Source organism: the organism of the source record quoted next, unplaced genomic scaffold (genome assembly GCF_019419815.1).
Source record: "Pyrus x bretschneideri cultivar Hongxiangsu unplaced genomic scaffold, Pyrus_bretschneideri_v1 Contig3, whole genome shotgun sequence".
NCBI lineage: Eukaryota > Viridiplantae > Streptophyta > Magnoliopsida > Rosales > Rosaceae > Pyrus > Pyrus x bretschneideri.
Window position 1 is genome coordinate 13263352 of NW_025999612.1, and position 25393 is coordinate 13288744.

General features: G+C 35.2%; 1 protein-coding gene across 1 annotated transcript; it reads right to left on the bottom strand.

Moving 5' to 3' along the window:
* Positions 1-24826: 24826 nt before the first annotated feature.
* LOC103946987 lies at positions 24827-25348 on the bottom strand. The gene has a single exon (XM_009357813.2). It carries the CDS (start codon positions 25346-25348, stop codon positions 24827-24829), a length of 522 nt encoding a protein of 173 aa, XP_009356088.2.
* Between the last annotated feature and the right edge of the window lie 45 nt (positions 25349-25393).

Here is a 25393-nt window from a genome sequence, read left to right on the forward strand (position 1 = left end):
CACTTGTGAGCATAGCTCTCATTCTAAAATAAAAAGCTAAAACTAATACAATAAAGATGTTTTATTTTAATATTTTCAAACTCTCCCTTAAATTATTATAATAATGTTGAACTCTCCACTCTCCTCCTAATAATAGTTCAATTAAAAAAAGAAAGACTTTTGTTGAAAATAAAATATAGACAGAGAATACGAGAGAATAGAGAAAAACAAAATAGTGATTAGAAGAAGAAAATTTAAGTGTCTTCCTTCTTATTAGAGTGCCTATTTATAGGCTTAAAATTTACATGAAAATATTTTAACTAATTACATATTACATATTGACCGACAAACCAAATTAAAATCACACTAATAAAATGTTGCACTCCACCTGTATACGTCAAACTTGTACAGGTTTATAAAGGGGGTGAAACACTAACAGATTGGGTGTGCCTTTCCCTTCAATTTCTTTTCTTTAATGAATTACGGTTGGATGTCAGATTTGATTGTCAACTAGCATAGTACATATATAGGTGTGGAGTCTTTTGTTATAATTATGGATTGAATGTCAAGTCCATCAAGGGATTGGTCTCTAGAAGAACTAGATTTAGAGACCGAAAGTGCAACCAAATGAGAAATATGTTGTAGTCTTTCACAAAGGACATGGCTACATATGTGGAGTCTTTGATTAAAAATATTTGTAAAATGACAGCGTATGGCTATAGGCTAGGCGTGGAGTCTTTTGTTAGCAATTCAAAGTTTTGTAACATGTAATTGACTTGGTTTTATGAGAGCTACATCTAAAGGATGTGAGTATAATTAAATAGGGACTTGTAAAAAAATATATGTATATATATATATATATATGTTATGGTCTTTAATTAACCTCAATCTCAGTTTCCTATCTCCTTCATATCCATGTGAACATGGATGATCTCATTGGTGTGACGCAAGATTTGTTAAAATAGCTGTCTGATTGATTTGTTAATTTGTATCTTTTTTAACCTCTTCTGCTAATTCTCCTACTTGTGAATATAATTCTCATTATATAATTTTAAAAAGAAAAGCCAAAATTCATATAAGAGAAATAAAGACTTTTAATAGCATATAAATTAAGACTTTCAAACTTGTATCCCATCCGTACAAGATTATAATTACATGTTCGAACACACGGACGGGTGTTTCTTTTTCTTCAATAATCTTCTAAGTGCGGGTAAAGTGAGCGATTGTCAACTTTCATAAACCACATAGCTATAGGTGTGGAGTCCTTTGTTAAAAAAATTTTGTTTGTAGGATGTGTGTGTAGTTAAAATGAGGAGTAAAAGCATATGGCTATAAGTGTGATACTAAAGTTTGGGATAATGTGAGGAAAACTAAATTTTGCAAATCACAAGATGTGACACCAATAGGTAATAAGCTCGTTAATCAGCATTTAACTAATAATTCAATCATCAACATTCACATTATTTGGTTTACAAAATTTAATTTAAAATTTTGATCTTTCTAACAGTACACTTAAAATATTAACAAAAAACCTGAATATTGGCCTATGCCTTTACTAAAATAGCTTCTAATTCTTCTCAGGCCTATCGACTTGCCCGAGCCCAGCCTTCTATTTGCTTTTGCATCTTTGGGCCTCCATTGTTACAAAGCCGAATGTCAAAATGTAAACTCAAACAACCTTTCCACCAATGTGGTAAATAGTCACTTGCTATTAATGGTGTTATTGGTGTTTAGTCTTTACTATATATTAATGTCTTCATCTTTATCTTTACATCGATCTTTCCACTAGAGATGCTCGCATAGATTTGTTTGAATCCGTTTCAAACTATTTTGTGCCAGCTGTAGTCCTGTTAAAAGGAGTAATTTTATATTCCCAGTTTATAAATGGATGAACAGACTAACAGTTTGGGTGTGCCTTTCCCTTCAATTTTTAGTTCATTAAAGTAATTGATCTCTACAAGAACTAGATTTAGAGAACGAAAGTGGAATTAAATGAGAAATATATTGTAGTCTTTAACAAAGCACATGGCGACACATGTGGAGTCTTTGATTTAAAATATTTTTAACATGAGAGCATATGGCTATAGGCTAGACTTTTGTTGGCAATTAATAGTTTTGTAACATGTAATATATTTTGGTTTCATAAGCTACATCTAGAGGATGGGAGTATAATTAAATGGGTACTTGTAATATGTATGTTAACCTACCTCAATTTCTTAATTTTTAGGCGATAGAATTTAGGTGGTTTCATGAAACAAAATGGACTTTTACATAATAGACAATGCCAACTTGTCGAACTAAGAGCGCCTATATTGGTGGGCATGACATGTCTAAAAACATAAAAAAATGCATCCAAGTTTTGAAATTATTAGTTACTAAATTCATAAGACTGAACTGACACTTCAAAGCAAAACTCTATTCTTGATAACTAAAAATGAAAATTCTATTTCTCTTGCCATTATATTATCATGATTCAAAAAAGTCAACACATTGACAAAATCAAATATCATATAAACTAAAATTATAATTAACAAAAATTCTTGACAGTTGCATTTATAAAAACTAGATTATGGCACCAAATTATGATCCTTTATAAATTTATACAAAAAGCATCATTAGATCTATTTTTTTTCACCGTCGCCTTATCATGATATTTTTAAAACTAAAGTAAGACTTTCTATCAATATTTCTCGAGGCTGAAGTCCCATTTGGGCTATATTTTGGGCCTCATTAAAAAATTTTACTTATTTTTAGGTTTTGGCATAAATGTTCTATTATAAATACATTTGTGGTCAATAATTGGTCCAACCACATCCAAATATTGTGTAAGATTTTTATAATGTCACAGAAAATATTTTACGAAATAAAATATTTTCATTTTTCCCTATAAACTTAGGTTAACACTCACTGATGTTTAGTAGGTGTTGCAAATACTTTCAAAAGTCATTATTAAATCTATATGTTTTCACCTTCACCTCACCGTTAAGTTTTAAAAATTAATATAATACCATACATTAATAGTCTTCAGGTTACAAATACGTTTGTGTTAAATATACTCAGTTTTGAACTTTACTACTATATTTTAAATTAACTATTAGTATTCGGCTTAAATATTCTGTTAGAAACACATTTGTGATTTGGCATGGCTATTTAATTATTTGAAATAGGGTGGAATTAACAACTAGTTATTGATTTGGAAATTGGGAGAGAGCACAATCTGTTGGGTATTATTATATATATAAACCGCAAAGAAACCATGAGAATTGGCATGTGTAAACCGTGCGGCAGTGAGGCCATTTTTTATTTATCTTTTGAGAATCATAGAAATTTACAAATTATAGAAGAATGACAAAGGAATTATATTTTGGAATTTTTTTTATACTTTTTCTTTTATCTTGAATTGTTATTGTATTTTAAAACGAGGTTAATCTTAGGGATAAGAGGCTGAAACTCTTGTTCTATCTCTTAGGTTTGTGAGTAATACAGGCCGGCAAGATTCAAGCAGCAGAAACTGGATTCTCCAGTTGCAATGACACCGGCACATTGGCCTTGATTGGAAAGGTCTCAGAGGATTGTGTTCTCCACTTTTAGCAGATATGTAAATAAGATATCTTGGGTTCTGCATTTCTATATATCCCTTATGTTCTCCACTTTTGGGCAAAGCAAGAAATTCTAACTTCGTATAGAGTTTTAAACATGCAGAGTAGTTAGACATCTGAGTTACTAATGTCTATTATTACTGCAACAAACACATGATTACACTATGAGAGCTAGTGAATTATACACATGCAAATGACCTGTCCATACACACACATACGGCATGACTTTATTATTATTACTATAAACACACGGATTACAGCAAAATTCAAAAACTAAAAACAAGAAGAAAAAAAGTAGTTAAATTAAAAGGAGAATGACTTTTGTTGAAAATCCTTTCCCAAGACACGGATTACTATAAACACACTTTTTTTTCTTCTTATCCCTTAATCAAATCCTTTCCCAAGAACCCTACTCTAAATTTGAACCTTTTTGTTATTAACAGTTTCGTAACTTTACTATTATCGCCGATTTGAAGGAATTCATTGCGGTCTCCGTATCCATCAAGATAGATCAAGTTATGGTCTTTAATTAATATTAATTTCCTCAATCAGTTTCCCATTTCTTTCATTGATATGAACATGGCTGATCTCATTGGTGTGACGCAAGATTTGTTAAAATAGATATTGATTGATTTGTTTGTGTTGAGAATGTGTCTCACATTGATAGGAGGAGAGACCTTGCATGGGTTATAAGTAAAATGGGCTACTCTCTACATTGTCAGTTGGTTTTATAGTAGAACCTTAACTTTCTTTATAGTATACGCACCACGTCGCCCTGTAATAGTGATTAGAAGGAGAAAATTTAAGTGTCTTCCTTCTTATTAGAGTGCCTATTTATAGGCTTAGAATTTACATGAAAATATTTTAACTAATTACATATTACATATTGACTGATAAGCCAAATTAAAATCACACTTATAAAATGTTGTACTCCACCTGATATATGTCAAACTTGTACAAGTTTATAAATAGGTGAAACACTATTGACACCCATATGGGTAAGCTCTCCAATGCGAGAAGGAAAACCAATTCCCTGACACCCATCTAGGTCTGTTCTCCAGTGCGAAAGGATAAACTAATTGCTCTCCATTGCCAGAGGGTAAACTAATTCCTCGACACCCATTTGGGTAAGCTCTCCAGTGCGAGAGGATAAACTAATTGCTCACCAGTGCAAAAGGGTAAACCAATTCCCTGACACCCATCTAGGTCTGTTCTCCAGTGCGAAATGATAAACTAATTGCTCTCCATTGCCAGAGGGTAAACTAATTCCCCGACACCCATTTGGGTAAGCTCTCCAGTGCGAGAGGATAAACTAATTGCTCACCAGTGCAAAAGGGTAAACCAATCCCTCGACACCCATCTGAGTAAGCTCTCCAATGTGAAAGGATAAACTAATTCTCTGACACCCATTTAGGTCTACTCTTCAGCGGAATGTAACTGCCCATGAATTTCCACACAACTACTCATTTTGATGTGATTAGTTAACGATTGTCATATTTCACAGATCTTTATCATGTTGTGATGCAGACCACATACTTCAAATAATCGAATACTCGAAGACCAGCTAAGCAGCAAATGGTCAAAGGGTAGAAGCCGACAACGAACTCAACAGCTCGGTGCCTAATAAGTCAAAACTCACGGCCATAGTGACTTTGTGGGATCGTTAGCATTTTCCAAAGCAGCGTGCCCAACCAACGGTTCTATGGCTAAAAGTTTTGCAAGACGCTTCAAACAAGCAAAGTTTCAAGAAAAACGAAGCTAGAGTAAAGCAAAGAAAGCAGTTATTTCTAGCAACTTGATAAACTTATACGAAGGTCGTCAAAATTCGACATAATCTAAACTAAGGTTCTAAAAGACGCTAGGCGCTAGTCAGGCGGCGAGCTGGGGCCTAACGCCTAGGCGAACTAGGCCAATTTAGGTAAATCTATTGTATTTCATGTAAATAAGTGTCTGTTTATAAATATATATAATTTCATCATAAACTAGAAAATAGAATGACATATATATTATGAAGTATTGGAACATAATGAAAACAAGGGGAGCAAACATATAATGTGTGTTTATTTAAGTGTTCAATGAGTCTCTTACAATTTATTGGAAACAATAAAATGCAAAAGAAAAGTCATCTATTTTCTATCTAAGTGAGTTGCAACCTAGGCAGGTGTCTAGGCGGGTTTGGGAGGCGGTCTAGACGGGCGCATCAGCAAGTCTAAATGTCCTTTCTTAATTTTCAAACGTCTAGGCATTAATCAGGGCGATAGTCAGCCGCCTAGCGCCTAGGTGGGGCCTAAGCGGTGCTAGGTGGAGATTTTTAGAACAGTGATCCAAAGAGGACATACTACTTATTTAGCAACTTGGATAACATAAGCAGTCCAAACCGTGGCCCATGCCACGACACTTCCTCGACCTATTCCGAGCTAACCTTTGGCTCCAGCTAAGTTGTGGCCCTTGCCACACCACCTCATCGACTCATGTCGAGCCGACTCCTGGCCCCTTCCAGTCGACGTGTCCCACCACCTCGACGATTGTCCCACGGCAGCACCACCCAAGAAGAAGACAAAAAAAATTAAGTTTTTCTTACCTTGGTACGGGGCGGAAAAGACAAAAAAATCAACAAAAGACAGTTCTTTGCACAGGCAAACGAAGAAGAATGCTAGGGAAGGGGAAACAAATATCCTCTAGCTTTCTCTCTTTCTTGTAGGGATAAATAATTGTCCTCCGAAGTTGATTTAATCCCCTCCTTAACGTAGGCTTAAATAGGCTTTGGTGGTGATTTATCTCCCTTTCTTAGAAGAATCTAACTCCAAGTCCAAGTGGGAATCTGTATCAAAATTCGAGATCTCTACACTTACTGCCCTTTCCTGCGAGCAGCCCAGCAGGTGTAGGGGCATTTGTGGAGCAAAAAATAATCAAGAAAATTATGGAAGTGACACGTAGACTTTTGGGTTAAAAGGACAAAATTACCCTTGAGACACACTTGGATTCTTACGCGCATGCAACGGACAATAACGGCACAATCAAGGAAGAGTCAAAGTTGATCAAAATGGTATTTATTCAAATCACTCTCATCAATCCTCATCAAATCCTTATTCAAAAGGTAACTCCCAAATTTCCTATTTAATTTAGGATTAATTATTCACATAATATCTTGCAATTATTATCCAATTACACCATATATGGCCGACCATTAGTCTCCAAATAGGGCCGGCCACTCCCCTATAAATAGCCATATTATCCCACTAAAAAGGAAAGTCATTTGCTACCCATAAACTCCTAAACACATTCTTTTCAGAATTCTTAACTTTGGCATCAAAAATTCTTCAGCCAAACCCCTCCTCCAATTCATCGTGGACACGTGAGGCTTTTGGCCTTAATCTTAGATGTTATTATTTTACAGGTACATTTTCATCAAATGAGAAGATGTCGCACTAGTAAAAAAAACACTTTGCGCGACGTAGGTACTTTCGTCGCGCAAAGTAAAAAATCGTTGCCTAAGGGTTTGCGCGACGCAACCTTTGTCGCGCGTTAATCGTCGCGCAAAGTCTGAGACGCTAGGGTTTGCGCGACGGCCCACGGGGCGTGCGTCGCGCAAAGTGGGTTTGCGCGACCAACGGAGTGCGTCACGCAAACCCACTTTGCGCGACTAACGGAGTGCGTCACGCAAACTCACTTTGCGCGACGCACTTCGTTGGTCGTCGCGCAAACCCACTTTGCACTACCCACTTTGTGGGGTCACGCAAACCCACTTTGCGTGACTAATGGAGTGCATCGCGCAAACCCACTTTGCGCGACGTACGCATGAGTCACGCAAAGTGGGTTTGCGCGTCGTGCAAAATGATTGGTCGTGCAAAGTGGGGAGTAGTTTTGGTCAAACTTTTTTTTTTTTTTTTTTAATTCTTGATAAATATTGTAATTAAATTCGAAAGAATAATTAATTAACCAAGCAAAAGTATTTAATTATAAAATATATGAAAATGTACATACAAGATCCGAACAAAAAAGAAAAAACTAAAAGTGAACTAGGTTTAATACATCAAGCTATTAGGTATCAGCAGGGCGAGGTGGCTCTGAGGTCGAAGGTGGACCAAGATGAAGTGCTGGTAGTGAGATTTGAAGGCCGGACATCTGTATGGCTTGTACAAGGTCTCTCCACGCCCCGGCATATGACCTCATCTCCTCGCCCGGGCACCTGGGACATCCGATGAAGTGTGATCAGAAGGTTCCGACTCACGACGCCGCCGATGAGGCCGCCGTGCACTGAGCTGCTCAACTGACACTGATGATGTCGATGATACGGGCACCTGGGACGCCGTAGGAGTGGCCTCAGCAAAGGGTGTAGGCTCGCTAATCAATGGAGCACTCACGGCTGGAGCCGTAGATGCTGATAATGCAGGAGGTGCATTGGTCACACTCCGACGACGAGTGATCAACTGCGACATCTATACACTTATTCAACCATAAAAATATAACATTAGAAACTAATCCTACAACATTTTTCTTAAATGCAACAGATAATGTTAGTACATAAATACAGAACAACTAGATACATACATACATAAATACAGAACAACTAGATATATATATATATCTATATATAAGTGTCCCAATATTGTCACAACTACATAAATACAGAACAACTAGATATATATATATATATATATATATATATATCATTACAAAACATTGGAGAAAATTTTGACCATGAGGCTTATTATGATATGGCTACATTATTAGCCATATTTCCTTATAAATGTTATTGACTTTATATAACTGACCAAAACTTAATAAATTAGGTCACCCTGTGCATGTAGGTGGATACTCCATTTATATAGGAAAAGCCAGGGTATCACATGGCTGGTCTTAGTTGGATTTTAGAACATTGTTAGAAACTTTTCAGCCCTGAACCAAAAGTTTATACATTTTAGTTCTTAAAATTTTCCAAATAAATCATTAAAGCAATCAAAATGTTGTATGAGGTCGCCTCTAATTTTTCCAAATAATTAGTCTTTTTTCTGAAATTATGAAGATAAAAAGCAAGAAAGTAAGCAAAATCCTGATCGAAAACAGTGAGATTTCTATACCACAGACACAGAACACTTAATAAGGTAAAAACCATCAAGGAAAAATACCAGTGAAGTTGTTGCTGCTTATGCAGTCAAGGTATCGTCTGAAAAAGAAAAAGAAAACGGATGGCAAGCAATTCCAAAACCAAAGGGACACTCGTCAAAACCAAGCTATCTGTCAAAGTATCGTCTGAAAACGTAGCGTGCTTCTCCAGTGCACAAAATTTAAATTTTCTTCCCATAATTTAAACTATAAACATCATCTTGATCTTTGGTTCTATGAAAGTGAAACAGAATATGATAAAACTATAAACATGTACCTAATGAAGCTATATCCATGTACTTGTCATTGAAGGCATTTTAAGTTCATCAGCCGCCGGCCTGTTAAAAAGGTCCTTAATTAACACGGCATATGCATCCTTAATTAAAATCAGATTAATAAAAGCCAATTTCATGTTCATACACAAAACACACATACATCAACAAAATACTCAGAAATCAACTTGCAATTTGAGCCTAAACCCTAAATAACAAAAACCCATTGAAAATCAGAAACCCTTACCTTGATTTTGGGACTTGATTCGCGTCGGCTTCGAGATTTGCGTGAAGGTCTGTCGTTTGGGTTCAAGATTTGTTAAGAGGAAAGACAGGTTTGGGTTCAAGATTGTGAAGAGGAAAGATTTGGGGTTCAAGATTTGTGAAGAGGAGAGAAGGAGATCTGGGGTCTACGGGAAAAGAAAGGGGACGGGATTTTGGGTTCAAGATTTGTGAAGAGGAAAGAGGGAGATAAAGAGGGATGGTTCAAGATTTCTGGGTTATGTTCGAATAGAAGGAGGAAGGTTCAGTTGGGTTAGGTTTGAATAGAAGGAGGAGAGGGAGATAAAGAAGGGCTGTCATTTGGGTTCGAATTGAGGGAGATAAAGAGGGCAAAGTGGAAAATTTTGGAAAAATTGAAAAAAAAACGCCTATTTTTCACTATTATACCGCCAAAATTATCACACCTTGCGCGACGTAGGTGTTTAATTCGACGTCGCGCAAAGTTGTTTTGCACGACGATCATACTAAGGCGTCACGCAAAGTATTTAATTGGAAAAAAAAAGTATTATGAAAATTACCGAAAATGTGACTTTCCTCCTTTCAAATTCAAATTTTTTTAAACATAAACCCCACAATAATATATTTTTCTAACAAAAACCCACAATAATTTTTTTTTTCATATATATCAGTCAATCTCTTAAGTATTATAAGTACGAAATAAATAAATAAATTAAAATCTACTTAGTAAATATATATACGGTTGAACTTCATAAGAAAAGCATCGTATGAAACTAGTTTCAAAGATCCAACCGTCAAACTTGTTTCTATATGCTTCGAGATCGCATCAGCCAAAAATCGCAAAAAACAAACATGCAGAGATCAAGTAACGGGACAAAACTTTTTGACGATTATAAACGAAAAAGCACGATTTAACGGTTATTTTAACTCCATATGAGTATTATGTGATTAGTTTGAAAATTTTCTAATTTATTCAGTTTATAATTGGCCATAAATAAATAGGAGTTTATAATGTGCGTAGAAATCACTTTCCAAAAATATAACGTATGCATAAGATTCTTGTAGAGCCTTTGGTTGCTAGAGTTCAAACTTCTCCAGTCGTCATATGTATTTGTCCAATGTTCAATCCGGGTTAAGCAATTATATTTGCATATCTTTTCCCACCACAACACTAACACTTGCAAATAGCAACATATATAGCAAAAATCAACAACAATGTTAGTTAGGTGATAATGTTTTAGCTCAAAATAAATAAATTAAAATCTACTTAGTAAATACATATACCATTGAATTTGATAGGAAACACATTATCCGAAATTAGTTTCAATGATCCAACCGTCAAACTTGTTTGTATATACTTGGAGATCCCATACGCCAAATATCACAAAAAACAAACATGCAGAGATTAAGTAATGAGACAAACCTTTTCGACGGCTATAAACGAAAAATCACGATTTAACGGTTATATTAACTCCGATTTTGATGATTTTTGACAACTACACTCATTGATCCTACATGAATACAACAAACTGGTTCGATTTTCAATTTAAAATATTTACACAAGTGGATACCACAAAATATTATGTTATACTTAATGAAAATATAAATAAACTCCAAGTGTTAGTGAATCTATTGTTTTGATGGGATACGCATTGTACAAAACTAGTTTCAACGATCCAACCGTCAAACTTGTTTGTATATGCATTGGGATCGCATACGCCAAAAATCGCAAAAAAAAAAAGTGTAGAGATCAAATAACGGGACAAACCTTTTCGACGGCTATAAACGAAAAATCATGATTTAACGGTTATATTAACTCCGATTTTGTTGATTTTTTACAGCTACACTCATTGACCCTATATGAATACAACAAACTGATTCGATCGTCCATTTAAAATATTTACACAAGTGGATACCACAAAATATTATGTTATACTTAATGAAAGTTTAAATAAATTCCAAGTGTCAGTGAATCTAATTTTTTGATGGGATACGCATTGTACAAAACTAGTTTCAACGATCCAACCGTCTAACTTGTTTGTATATGCTTTGAGATCGCATACGCCAAAAATTGTAAAAAACAAACGTGTAGAGATTAAACAACGGGACAAACCTTTTCGACGGCTATAAACGAAAAATTACGATTTAACGATTATATTAACTCCGATTTTGATGATTTTTTACAGCTACATTGTTTAACCCTATATGAATATAATGAACTGATTCGATCGTCAATTTAAAACATTTACACAAGTAGATACCACAAAAGAAAAAGGCAATGCAAGAACCCCAAAAGAAAAGGAAAAGGCAAAAAAAAAAAAAACAGAGGACTTTGCGAGACGTAGGTACAATTACGTCACGCAAGCCTGTTTTGCGCGACGCAGTTGTACCTACGTCGCGCAAAGTCCTCTGTTTTTTTTTTTTTTTTACCCGTTTAGCTTATGAGGACAAAATAAATTAATTAAAATCTACTTAGTAAATACATATACCATTGAATTCGATAGGAAATGCATTGTACCAAACTAATTTCAAAAATCCAACCGTCAAACTTGTTTGTATATACTTGGAGATCCCATACGCCAAAAATCAAAAAAAAAAAAAACATGCAGAGATTAAGTAACAGGACAAACCTTTTCGACGGCTATAAACAAAAAATCACGATTTAACGGTTATATTAACTCTGATTTTGATGATGTTTTACAACAACACTCATTGATCCTGTATAAATACAACAAACTGATTCGATCTTCAATTTAAAATATTTACAAAAGTGGATACCACAAAATATTATGTTATACTTAATGAAAGTATAAATAAACTCCAAGTGTTAGTGAATCTAATGTTTTCATGGGATACGCATTGTACAAAACTAGTTTCAACAATCCAACCGTCAAACTTGTTTGTATATGCTTTGAGATCGTATACGCCAAAAATTGTAATAAACAAACGTGTAGAGATCAAACAACGGGACAAACCATTTCGACGGCTATAAATGAAAAATCACAATTTAACGGTTATATTAACTCCGATTTTGATGATTTTTTACAACTACACTCATTGACCCTATATGAATACAACAAATTGATTCGATCTTCAATTTAAAATATTTACAAAAGTGGATACTACAAAATATTATGTTATACTTAATGAAAGTATAAATAAACTCCAAGTGTTAGTGAATCTAATGTTTTCATGGGATACGCATTGTACGAAACTAGTTTCAATGATCCAACCGTCAAATTTATTTGTATATGCTTTGAGATCCCATACGCCAAAAATTGTAAAAAACAAACATGTAAAGATCAAACAATGGGACAAACCTTTTCGACGGCTATAAACGAAAAATCATGATTTAACGGTTATATTAGCTCCGATTTTGTTGATTTTTTACAGCTACACTCATTGACCCTATATGAATACAATAAACTGATTCGATCGTCCATTTAAAATATTTACACAAGTGGATACCACAAAATATTATGTTATACTTAAAGAAAGTTTAAATAAATTCCAAGTGTTAGTGAAAATAATGTTTTGATGGGATACGCATTGTACAAAACTAGTTTCAACGATCCAACCGTCAAATTTGTTTGTATATGCTTTGAGATCGCATACGCCAAAAATTGTAAAAAACAAGCATGTAGAGATTAAACAACAGGACAAACCTTTTCAACGGCTATAAATGAAAAATTACGATTTAACGGTTATATTAACTCCGATTTTGATGATTTTTTACAGCTGCACTGTTTAACCCTATATGAATACAATGAACTAATTCGATCGTCAATTTAAAACATTTACACAAGTGGATACTACAAAAGAAAAAGGCAATGCAAGAACCCCAAAAGAAAAGGAAAAGGCCAAAAAAGAAAAAAAAAAGGACTTTGCGCGACGTATAAAACGTCGCGCAAAAGGCATTTGCGCGACGAACCTTTGCGCGACTACATATGGTGCTGCGCAAAACACATTTGCGCGACGCAGGATCTGATGCGTCGCGCAAAGCTGTTTTGCGCGACGCCATCCTTGGTCGCGCAAAATTCCGTCGCGCAAATGCCTTTTGCGCGACGTTGTGTGTTTTTGGTCGCGCAAACATACTTTGCGCGACGAAAGTTGATCCGTCGCGCAAAATTCGGTCGCGCAAACATGTTTTTCTACTAGTGTCGGAAATTTGCTTCCGCACTCCCTATATATATATATATATGTTATGGTCTTTAATTAACATTTATTTCCTCAATCTCAGTTTCCCATCTCTTTCATATCCATGTGAATATGGATGATCTCATTGGTGTGACGCAAGATTTGTTAAAATAGCTGCCTCATTGATTTGTTAATTTGTATCTTTTTTAACCTCTTCTGCTAATTCTGCTACTTGTGAATATAATTCTCATTATACATATGTTATGGTCTTTAATTAACATTTATTTCCTCAATCTCAGTTTCCCATCTCTTTCATATCCATGTGAACATGGATGATCTCATTGGTGTGACACAAGATTTGTTAAAATAGCTGCATGATTGATTTGTTAATTTGTATCTTTTTTAACCTCTTCTGCTAATTAATTCTGCTACTTGTGAATATAATTCTCATTATATAATTAAAAAAAAAAGCCAAAATTCATATAAGAGAAATAAAGAGTTTTTATAGCATATAAATTAAGACTTTCGAACTTGTATCCCATCTGTACAAGATTATAATTACATGTTCGAACACACTGACGGGTGTTTCTTTTTCTTCAATATCTTCTAAGTGCGGGTAAAATGAGCGATTGTCAACTTTCGTAAACCACATAGCTGTAGGTGTGGAGTCCTTTGTTAAAAAATTTGTTTGTAGGATGTGACTGTGAAGTTAAAATGAGGAGTAACAGCATATGGCTATAGGTGTGATATTAAAGTTTGGATAATGTTAGGGAGACTACATTTTCAAACTAAATTTGTAAATCACAAGATGTGTCACCAATAGGTAATAAGCATCTTAATCAGCACTTAACTAATAATTCAATCATCAACATCCACATTATTTGGTTTACAAAATGTAATTTAAAATTTTGATCTTCCTAACATTACCCTTAAAATTTTGTAACGAATTCTCATGGTCTCCATGAAAAATAGATAGAGAGGACGTAAGTACAATGAAATTAGCAACTGTCAACATTCAACAAGCAAATTGATGTAGGTATGGGATCGTTTATTAGCAATTTTGGGTAGCATGTGTGTTATGGTTAAGATTATAGCTAGAAAAAGACTTAACAATGTGAATTCGAAGACTTGTTATAGAATTCAAGTTTTTGTAACGTATGTGAAACCATATTGTAGAAAGTCTTAGTTTTTTTTTTTTAATTGAACTCAAGCCATATCGTATAGAACACAGGACTTAAAATTTCTTGGTCACCCTTAGATGGTTGTAAAAAGTCTTTATTGGCAATTCAAATTTGATTAGAATTACAAATTATAAGATTCCGTGTACACTATTTACTTAATATTAAGTAGAATGACTTTTTATAGCATATAAAACAAGGCTTCTTTTCACAAAAATATAAGGATGGTATATATTACTCTAAACCATTTCATTATAGACTTTAAATACGATAATAATAAAAAAAAGACTTTTTTTTTTTCCAATAGTTAGGTGGAGTTCTGAAGGGAGAGAGGGAAGGGGTGAGGCCCTGGGGAGCCTCGAGATTGTGTGAGGGCTATGGGTGCTTAATTTCCACTATTGCGCTAGCCCTCCTTAAAGGTTTAGGAGAAAGGGGTGGCCGGGGAGGGAAGAGGATCCGGATCTCTCTCATCATAGTTCTAAGATCAAGTGATCTGGACCGACGAAATATAATCCAACGGTTGCAATTATTGTAACTTTTAGAGACGTTTCCTGTTTGTAGCCGTTTGATCAAATTTCAACAGTTCAGATCATTTGATCCTGAACCTTTGATGAAAGAGATCCGGTTCGAATCCTCTTCCGCCGGGAGCTCATATGTGGGTAAGGATAGGGCCACAAAGGTGCTTAACTTTCACCACGGTACTGGCCCTCAATAATAAAAAAATACTTTAAATACTGTAACTTTTACTACCTGCCAACTGCTGTGTATTTTGCTTCTTCGACATATTATGTTCCATCAGTAGCCTTTTCGTAGGAAGGTTTTGTATTTGAAACATAACTCATCTGTACCATATTATAAGCTAGTTACGCGAACAAATCGACAGATTGGGTGTGCCTTTGCCTTCAATTTAATCTCTTTTAGGAAGTGCATCAATTGTCAACTTTCATATAGTACATGACTCCTTCATGGAAGATATTGATTCATATACACTAACACTGATTTTGTTTTAAATTTACTTAGAAAACCTGTTATTTGGGAATTGGATTCGTTAAGTGTGGAAGGACTATAATTAATAGCTCAGGTTGTCGTAGTGGTCAAATGACTTGGTATTGGTGTGTAGTCGTTCTCGCCTAATCTTCTATAGGAACATTTTTGCTCACAACTATAAATTATGGTGTATGCTCACCACTTTATTTATTACCGTTAGATGAGTTTAAATTTCAAGATTTGTATAGTGGATAAGCACAAATTTCAAAATTAAAACTTATCTAATGGTGATAAATATGATGATGAGTATCACCAACACTTGAGGATGGTGAACAAAAATGCACTCAATCTTCTATTGCCTTTGCGTATGCCAAAAAAAAAAAAAGGAACTTTAACGGAAAGCTCCTAGTAATGTTCAGTTTAACGAAAAACCACATTTTTACACTAAAAGGTCAATTATGTTACCATTCACTTTACCCTTTATATTATCATTTTCATTAAAACTCAAAGTTTTCAAGTCTTTTTCATTAGTTTTCCTAAAAAAAAAATAAAAAAATAAAAAGCATAATATTGTTGACTACAAGGCTCGAACTTTTTAATGGTTATAATGGCGAAAGACGCTTTGGACATCGCTGGAGGGTAGGTGATGGTAGGTCTATTTTTCTAATCCTTGGCTACCGTTATTTTCAAACTTTTAAGTTTCTTCCCCTCCCAACATAATTTAAATACTATAACTTTCATTACTTGCCAACTATTGTGGATTGCCTCTTCAACATTATTGTGTTCCAGTTGTAGCCTTGTTTATAGGAACGTTTTGCATTAGAAACTTGTAACCTTTTTTAACTTTTGGGCAGTTAACCATTTTAATTGCTTTGAGCTGGAGTTGGTGTTTGTAGTCGTATGTGATGGTGGTCAATTTTGTTTTACGAGAGATATAAAATATGTGTAGGATGATGAATAATGGCATTAAAAAATTAATGAGGATATTACAATAACTAAAAAATATTCATTAAAGACCCAACTCAGCTTATGAAAGCAGCTTTTAAAAGCAATTTATATCAACACACCTCATTTTTACTTCTCACACACCCTTTCAATTTACGGTTGTGGGATCAGATGATTAGGAGAAGATCAATGGACAAAAATTAACAAGGGATGTGTGAGAAGTAAAAAGGATGTGTGGATAGCACTCCCCTTTGGTAAAATAGCTTGATCTATTTGGTTCGTTTACATATTTTCCAAACTATTCTGTTCCAGTTGTAGCCTGGTCTGTCGGAATAGTTTATTTTCCAGACAACTAAACGAGCAATTGTCAACTTTCATAGAGAATATGGATAGATGTGGAGTATTTTGTAAGAAATTCTTTAAAGAAGTCACTTATAGCTATGATGAGCAATGGCGGATTCAAGAATCAAAGCCGGCCCTAAGGGAGGCCGATCGAAGTAGGCGTCCGTCTAGGGTCATCACTCCGAAGGGGCCTTGATATTTTTATTAAATATATATATACATATATATTTACAAATTAAATTCAATAAAAATATGAAAACATTAAATCATAGGCAATAATATAATTTTTCACAAAAAGAATTTTATTGTTTTTTCTTGTTCTCACCCATATGTAACTGCAGTTTTACTCTTTCAAATCTAATGAACATTTAAATATCAAAATCACAAACCTTTTTCGATATAGCCCCAATCGCTTTCTCTCTTCGTTTTCACAAAAACTATCACTCTTCTCTCTCGATCACTTGGTGATCATTCTGATATTCATGGGAAAAACTTATTTCTAGAGCCAAGAATCTTGAGAGAAACTTTTTAGAATGAAATAAATCAGGCAATGGAAAGTGTTGAAATATCTAAGGCAAATGGATGTTTGTTTCCCGAATGCATGGGTTGCTTATAGAACTTTGTTAACCATACCAGTTTAGTTGCTTTTCCAGAAGAAAAAAAATTCAAAATTAAAGTTGATCAAATCTTATCTTTGATCAACTATATACCTCACAAGAAAGAGTGAATGGATTAATTATTTTATCAATTGAAAAAAGATTAGGTTGAAAAATTATATTATGTAAACTTAATTAGTACATTAATTTGTGTCTAAAAACGCAAGGTGTGTAATATTTAAGTAGTGTTCATATATCTTTCTTCTTTTGATATTAATTTTTAATGATATTTGATGTAGAAATAGACTATTTCATGTATTTAGCAAATTTGTTTTTATATATATCAATGTACAAAAAGTCAAGGGTCCGAAGGCTCACCTAAGGCCCCAAATTCTCAAGGCCAGCCTTGTCAAGATTGTAATATTGGGTGGTCCTAATTAAGGTACACTAGACGCTAGTTGGGCAAATGATTGGAGCCTATATAGCGCGTATGCACCTAGACAGGGCTTAGGCAAGGGTTTAGACAAACTCGGGGGCTTAAGTAAGTTTACTATATATCATACAAATAAGTGTCTATTTACACTTCAAAATCATACAAAAATATCATAGGCTTTTCTTTAGTATTTTAGCGAATTTGATGGTATGCGATGAAAGTTCAAGTGATTACAAGTTCGTAGTACTTTACAAAATACTTTTAAGAGAGCGTATGAATTTATAGTGAATTATAAAAGAAATAACGTTGTCAAACATGTGATATAAAAAGGAATGGTTGAATAATACATCAATTCTTTTATTAATTAAAATGCTAGATGACACAACTTGATTGGATAAAAATTTAAAAAAAAAAAAAAAAAAAACACACTACTACACAAATACCTTTCCACACACATAGGATTTGTGTTTATTGCTTTAATACGGACCAATTAAAGTTAAATTAAAAACAAGAAACAAGAATAAAACTAGTGATAAGTGCTATTATCACTTTCACATGGAACACGATGCATGCATATATAAGTCTTTTAAACCCATAGGTGACCCTGATGGGACGAGTGAAGTCTCGTGAGGATTTCCAGAGACGTTACCCACAAACATCAAATGATAATGATAAATCATGATCATGGAAGCCATGGATGGCTGTGTAGACATCCACTCCATGCGAGTCAGGCCTTTCGTCGCTGAGGCGTAATTCAAATCTATTCTCAACGAAAGGCCTTGTGTAGAGGCCGCTTTGCACGTGGCGCAATCGGCAGAGCACGTTGTTGTGGTTTTTGCTGGCCTTTCCAACACGCTCGGGCTTGAACAATGTGCAACCCCAACTTTTTGTGCTTTCGTCTCGTCGGTCAGCCACTGCCATGATCAATTGCTTGTCTACGTCCATCCTTCTCAAATACTTGTTGTTGTACGAGCATTTGATGTGCACGTAATGATTCTCTTGATGGTCTTTACTGTTTGCCTGCTCTACTTGGAAGATTGACTGCTCCCTCTTAGGATCCTCTCCGGAGAATTGAACAATCTCATGATTTTGGTTTTCTTCATCAAGTATGTAGCTCAAGTATTTGTCGCAGCTGTTTGATTTCAGCACAAAAGGGTTAGGTAGTGCGAGTGGATTCAAGTCGATGACTGTGTACTCAACCATACGGTTTTCGGGGTTGGGGGCTATCTCGTCTGCGTAGAGGCATAGATGGAAGTTGTTTGCAGCGGCTTCCTCTACAAAATGCCCCACGCCCGCGGGGAGTACTCTTCGGCCGAGGAATGCGGCGCCCTGGTTTGCAGTGTACAACCTTACATAACGCCCGAGTTGCACGTGGAGTAAACGGATGACTGATTTGTTGTCTTTATTGATAACCTGAGGCTCGAACAAAGTGCAGGTCCAATGGCTTTGATCTTCCTCTGGTTCATCACCGGCGGCCACAATCCACCACTCCCGTTCGTCTCCTCTTCTCAAGTATTTGCCGTTGGTAGTGCATTTAATATGCACAAGTTCTCCATTACCGTCGGCTTTCTCCACTTCGAACCTTGCGTGCGAGCTGTTAACATCATCTCCCGAGAACTGGACAACCCCTTGATATTTCCCAATATTTTGATTTATTATGCGCAAGCATTTTTTGCTGTGGTTTGATTTCAACGCAAAGAAGCTCGGAAGTTCTGCCATCTTAACTAACTGGGATGATATATCTCTCTCCTCTCTTAATTCTCTCTTGTTTTATTCTTTGCTTTCTGCTTGCTCCAAACCAGCTATCCTATTTATAAGCCCACACCTTGCGTGCAATGCAACCAACTCTACACAGCTTGAGACCGTTTACTTTGTCTTGTGTCCCATTTCCTTCACATTCTTCGTCTTTGTTTAATAGTTCTATATGCACGTGGTAATATTTTTGGTTCATATGAACATGGCTGACCTCATAGGAGTAACGCGAGATTTGGTAAAATAGCTTGATCTAATTGGTTGGTTTATATCTTTTCCAAACTATTCTGTTCCATTGTAGCCTGGTCTATCGGAATAGTTTATATTGCAAACAACTAAATGAGCAATAGATTGTCAAATTTCATAAAGAACGTGGATAGGTGAGGAGCATTTTGTAATAAATTTCTTCAAGCAAGTGGCTTATAGCTATGATGAGGAATGAAATTTGTGACATGGTGAACTCAAAGACTCGATGTTCGAAGCTTTGGATTTAGTTTCTATCATTTGTGATTTATTTCAAACGCATTATGGGCATTTTTAATTAGAGTGGTTTACCTAGATATGGAGCCACTTATAGCCATGATGAGGAATGAAATTTGTAACATGGTAAATTCAAAGACTTGATTTTTTAAGCGTTCAATTTTGTTTCTATCATTTGTGATTTATTTAAAATGAATTCTGGGCATTTTTAACTAGAATTTTTCTTTCGTTTACCTGGATATAGCGACATGGCGTACTATTTTACTCGAATTGTAATGGTAAGGGTGGGTGGGTGGGTACGAATATCATATATAATGGGCATTATATATGCTAGGTTCAATCTTCAAAACCTTCCAATATAATTGGAAATATACTAAAATAAAAGGAGGTGGATTGTCTGCTCTCCCATTTCCATACTCTCCCCATGCCCTTCTGTTTGTGTGGTCACCGTTAAACCACGTCAACATTTTATATTCTTATTACTTTTTGTTTTATTATTTTTATAAAAAATTAATATAAAATGTTGACGTGGCTTAATCGTGATCACACAAACAGGAGGGCATGGAGAGAGTATGGAAATGGGAGGGCAGACAATCCACCTTCAAAATAAAAAAGCCCAAGAAAGTAAAGCATAAGGATGAAAAACTGGTTTATCTGATTTTCTTTTCTTTTCTTGATTTCTATGAATCATAGTGAATCAGTGATGGTGGATCTATTTTATCAACCAGAAATCATAAGACGCCCTGATTAATCAAATAACTCTTCCTTCCACAAGCTTTATGTATACCATTCTCTCAGTCCGACTCAGGATGTAGATCTATAGCTCTCACGATTGATCGAGCAAAGAAATAAACAATTGCGAGTACAATGTATGAATCAAAACTCTTCCAGTTCCATTGGCATATTTTTTTATACGAGATGGTAGCTGTACTGCTGCGAGCACTCCTTTCATCCAATATGCCAGTTAACTACTCAAATAAACTCAACTTCATAATCATCAACACATAAAAACCAAGTAGCAAATTGTGGTTATCAACTTATCATGTAAACAATGCCATCAGATTAACCTATAAACAGAATCCCATTTAACTTACATCAAAACTTTATTCGAATTCTCAATTTGTTATAGTTTTCTTGTGGGCCTGTGCTTTATGACTTGATGCATGATTTTCCTGAGAAAAGGGTGCCTTACATTATCATCTCTTAGCGCTGAGGGCCTTCACTTGATAAGCCTTATATATAAACTAAGGCTCATATGCGATTGCTTCTTCAGGGAGAAGCAGAAGTGTTTTACAATAAACACATATGTCATGACCATATGTAACAATGTGTTTTGGGTGTGTGATGCCTTGCTCTCAGCGAAGTCCATCTTCCTCTGCTTGATCATCTTATGCACTATTCAATCAGTGGGGTTGGCTTCTATTTATGGTAAATATAAAAAAAAATAATAGAATATGCTATGATGATATGATTTTATCATACCTTAACCGCGCTTCTCTGCACTGATGAAAAATAATAATGTTTATGCATCTTAGTGCGACTTCAATCCCCACAGATTTTCCTTCCACTTAACAATTAATTATTTAACCTACAAACGCTATTATTTGTAAAAAAATAAAAATAAAAATAAATGATTTGACCAGATCAACTCTCTATAATCCCCAAGTTGAATAGCGAATGTTATAATTAATATTACTAAATTACTAAAGTTTTCATGAACAGTAATGTTAAAGAGACTAAATTTGTAAACTAAATAATATGGAAGTTGGTGATTAAATTATTATTTAAACGTTGATAAACTCATTTCCTATTGATGACACATCATGTAATTTGCAAATTTAGTCTTCCTAACATTACTCTTTCGTGAACAGATCCGCTAATTGTACTTTCGAAGAAATGTAGGAAGGAGCAATTTATAAAGACAATGATTAATAGCTGTTTGATAATATCAATTCTCTATATCCCCTTGAGGGGAGCAGTTTAATTAATATTAATTTCCTCAATCTATTTCCCATTTCTCTCATTGATATGAACATAGCTCTCATTGGTGTGATGCAAGATTTGTTAAAATAGTTGACATTGATTGATTTGTTTGTATAACTCATAAAATTAAATATAAATAGTACCTAATGAAAACTAACCGCACGATATACGATAAACGATTAGAATCACGGGATCCCTAGGAAAATGATCCGGTGAGGATCCTTTTCCTGTCAATGCTACTTAAGGATATAATTCTCAAAATAATATAAACTAAAGCCAACACTCGTATAAAATTAAGAAGAGTAAATTGTAACAATGATCCATCAACTTTAATCAAATTGGAGCAATGATCTTTCAACTAAAAATTCATTACCATTGTTCCCTCAACTCATCAAAGTGTGTAGTTGTGGTCATTTTCATCAAATTCGTCAGAATTTTGTCAAAATAAGTTATGTTGGAATGACCATGGCTATAATTAGGGTCCCTCAACTCATTAAAAAGCGTAGCTATGGTCATTTTCGTCAACTTTATCAGAATTTTGTCAAAACGAGTTATGTTGGAAGGACCATTGCTACAATTAGGTTAGAGTTGAGGGACCATTGCTCTAATTGGGTTAAAGTTGAGAGATCATTTCTCTAGTTGGATTAAAGTTGAGGGACAAATGGTAATGGATTTTTATCTGATGGACCATAGATGCACGTTTTGATGAGTTGATGGACCAATGGTAATGAATTTTTAGTTGAGGGATCCTTACTCCAATTGAGTTAGAGTTAAGGGACTATTGCTACAATTTACTCAATTAAGAAACAAAAAGTTTATATAACATATAAAATAAGACTTTCAAACTTGTATCCCATCATCTGTGCAAGATTATAATTGAATATGCCTATGGAGGAGCTGATACTTGATTCATAGGTGTCCATCTAGTTGCTAATGGACGTAATCAGGCGACAGAAAGCCAAGAAAGTTCGTGGCCTAGGAACGAGTCGAGTTCAGGAAGTTGGGGGCTTTTCTTCTTCAGCGAGCTTTATTCATCAATCGAGACTAATTCCCAACTTCAGTAGGTGGAAATGGAGCTAGCGCGCCAAAAGGAAGAATGTGAGCACCTACAAGAAGAAGTAGCGCGGTTGGCACAGGCTGCTGCGAAAGATCAAGAATTAGTGCCCATGTACTTCGCTGTCGTAGCCCCGTCCTTGTCAGTTTTTGGCATCAAGATTCCTGGTGTCCCGGCCGAGCTTTTGCAGCCATTCCCCCAATCACCTTAATAGTTAACGTTTTTTTCTGTTTAGTTTTTGTAATATAATTATAAGAACAATTTTATTTTGATTGTAAATATTGTTTTTAAATATTTATTACAATTTATTTAATATTTTTTTAAATTGAAAAATGTTAACCTAACAGATATTTCGTCGTGCAAAATTTTCTATATTTTTAAGTTTGATTTCTTAGAGTTGGCCCAACAACTCTTTCTTCGGGTCAAATTCATTACATTATTTAATTCTTAGCCAGCTAACGAGATATTTTCATCGGGCAAGATGATTTCGTTCAGGTCAATTGTTTGGCCGATGAAAATTTCCGACAGGTTAACTAACTTTTGCTCGACAGAATTGTGTTTTGGTCATTGAAGCGTTCAGTCGATAGGTTTTGCCTGACTAATTTTTCCCGACAAACCTCAGTCGGCTAAAGACTTCGGCGACGAAACAAGCGTTTAGCCGACGGAAGTTATCCGTCTGGCAAGGTGTTTTCTTTTTTTGTAGTGGCAGAGCAGCACCGCAAAAGATAGGAGAGCATCAACTGCATTAGAGTTCCCCTCAATTTGGCCTCCACTCACAGAGAACCAACATGAAGTAATATTTGCAAAACTATCTGAAGTTGTAAAAATTCACGACAGATAATTATATGAAACTCTAGGAAATGGCTTAGGAAGTTTTTAACGGAGTTAGTTATTAATGGATAATCACCCTTTTATAATCTTTGATGCCGTTCACGTTAGGAAAAACTCTGCACATGAAGGAACACAAATGAGGAGGACATAAAGCCAAACCTCATTGATGGAAATAACATAGCAAGTAACATGATAAGGGAACCTAACTTACAAAGAAAACATATGATAAAAATCATCTGAAACGATAGCTGGTAGAAGTAGAAAAATCATGAATATAAGCAAACGCTGCACATGAATGAACGTTAGACCACTAGTAATATGCATCATGATCTGCACCAAAGTTGGCTAAGGTATCGGCTACACAATTGCCCTCGCGAAAAATATGGAAAACAAAAACATGCATATGCCAAATCTGTCATAAGCAATTGCTCCAATCAACAGGCAAATACCAAGGAATATTGCTCCAGTAATATGCATCGTAAGATACTTGAAAATTGTATCAAAAGTTTTGTAAATTCACCTTTTTCACAGCTAAAAGCATATGTACTCCCTTGCAAGCTATAATTCGCAATAAGTACAACTTTATTACCGTACATAACCTTACAAAGTTATTTGATTATATGCAATGTAAATTATTTCATTACATGCACTATTAGTATTATTAACTAAAACCACTAGTACACAAATACCTTTCTACACACACATAGAACATACACAAAATACCTTTCCGCACACATAGAATTTGTTTTTATTGCTTTATTAATCAATTTCACAAGGAACACGACGCATGCATATTATAGGATAAGGATATGTCTTTTAAACCCATAGGTGATCTTGATGGAGCGAGTGGAGTTTCGTGAGGGTTTCAGAGATGTTACCCACAAACATCAAATGATCATGATGAATCGATGATCATAGAAGGCCGCAGATGGCTGTGTAGACATCCACTCCATGAGAGTCAGGTCTTTCATCGTTGAGGCGTAATTCGAATCTATTCTCAACAAATGGCCTTGTGTAGAGGCCGCTTTGCACGTGGCGCAATCGGCAGAGCACGTTGTTGTGGTTTTTGCTGGCCTGTCCGACACGCTCGGGCTTGAACAATGTGCAACCCCAACTTTTTGTGCTTTCGTCTCGTCGGTCAGCCACTGCCATGATCAATTGCTTGTCTATGTCCATCCTTCTCAAGTACTTCTTGTTGTACGAGCATTTGATGTGCTCGTAATGATTCTCTTGATGGTCTTTATTGTTTGCCTGCTCTACTTGGAAGATTGACTGCTCCCTCTTAGGATCCTCTCCGGAGAATTGAACAATCTCATGATTGTGGTTTTCTTCATCAAGTATGTAGCTCAAGTATCTGTCGCAGCTGTTTGATTTCAGCACAAAAGGGTTAGGTAGTGCGAGTGGATCCAAGTCGATGACTGTGTACTCATCCATACGGTTTTCGAGGTTGGGGGCTGTCTCCTCTGCGTAGAGGCATTC

Bases quoted from the DNA above. Each gene is read 5' to 3' on its own strand.
- LOC103946987 (XM_009357813.2), bottom strand. From the start codon at position 25,348: ATGGATGAGTACACAGTCATCGACTTGGATCCACTCGCACTACCTAAC.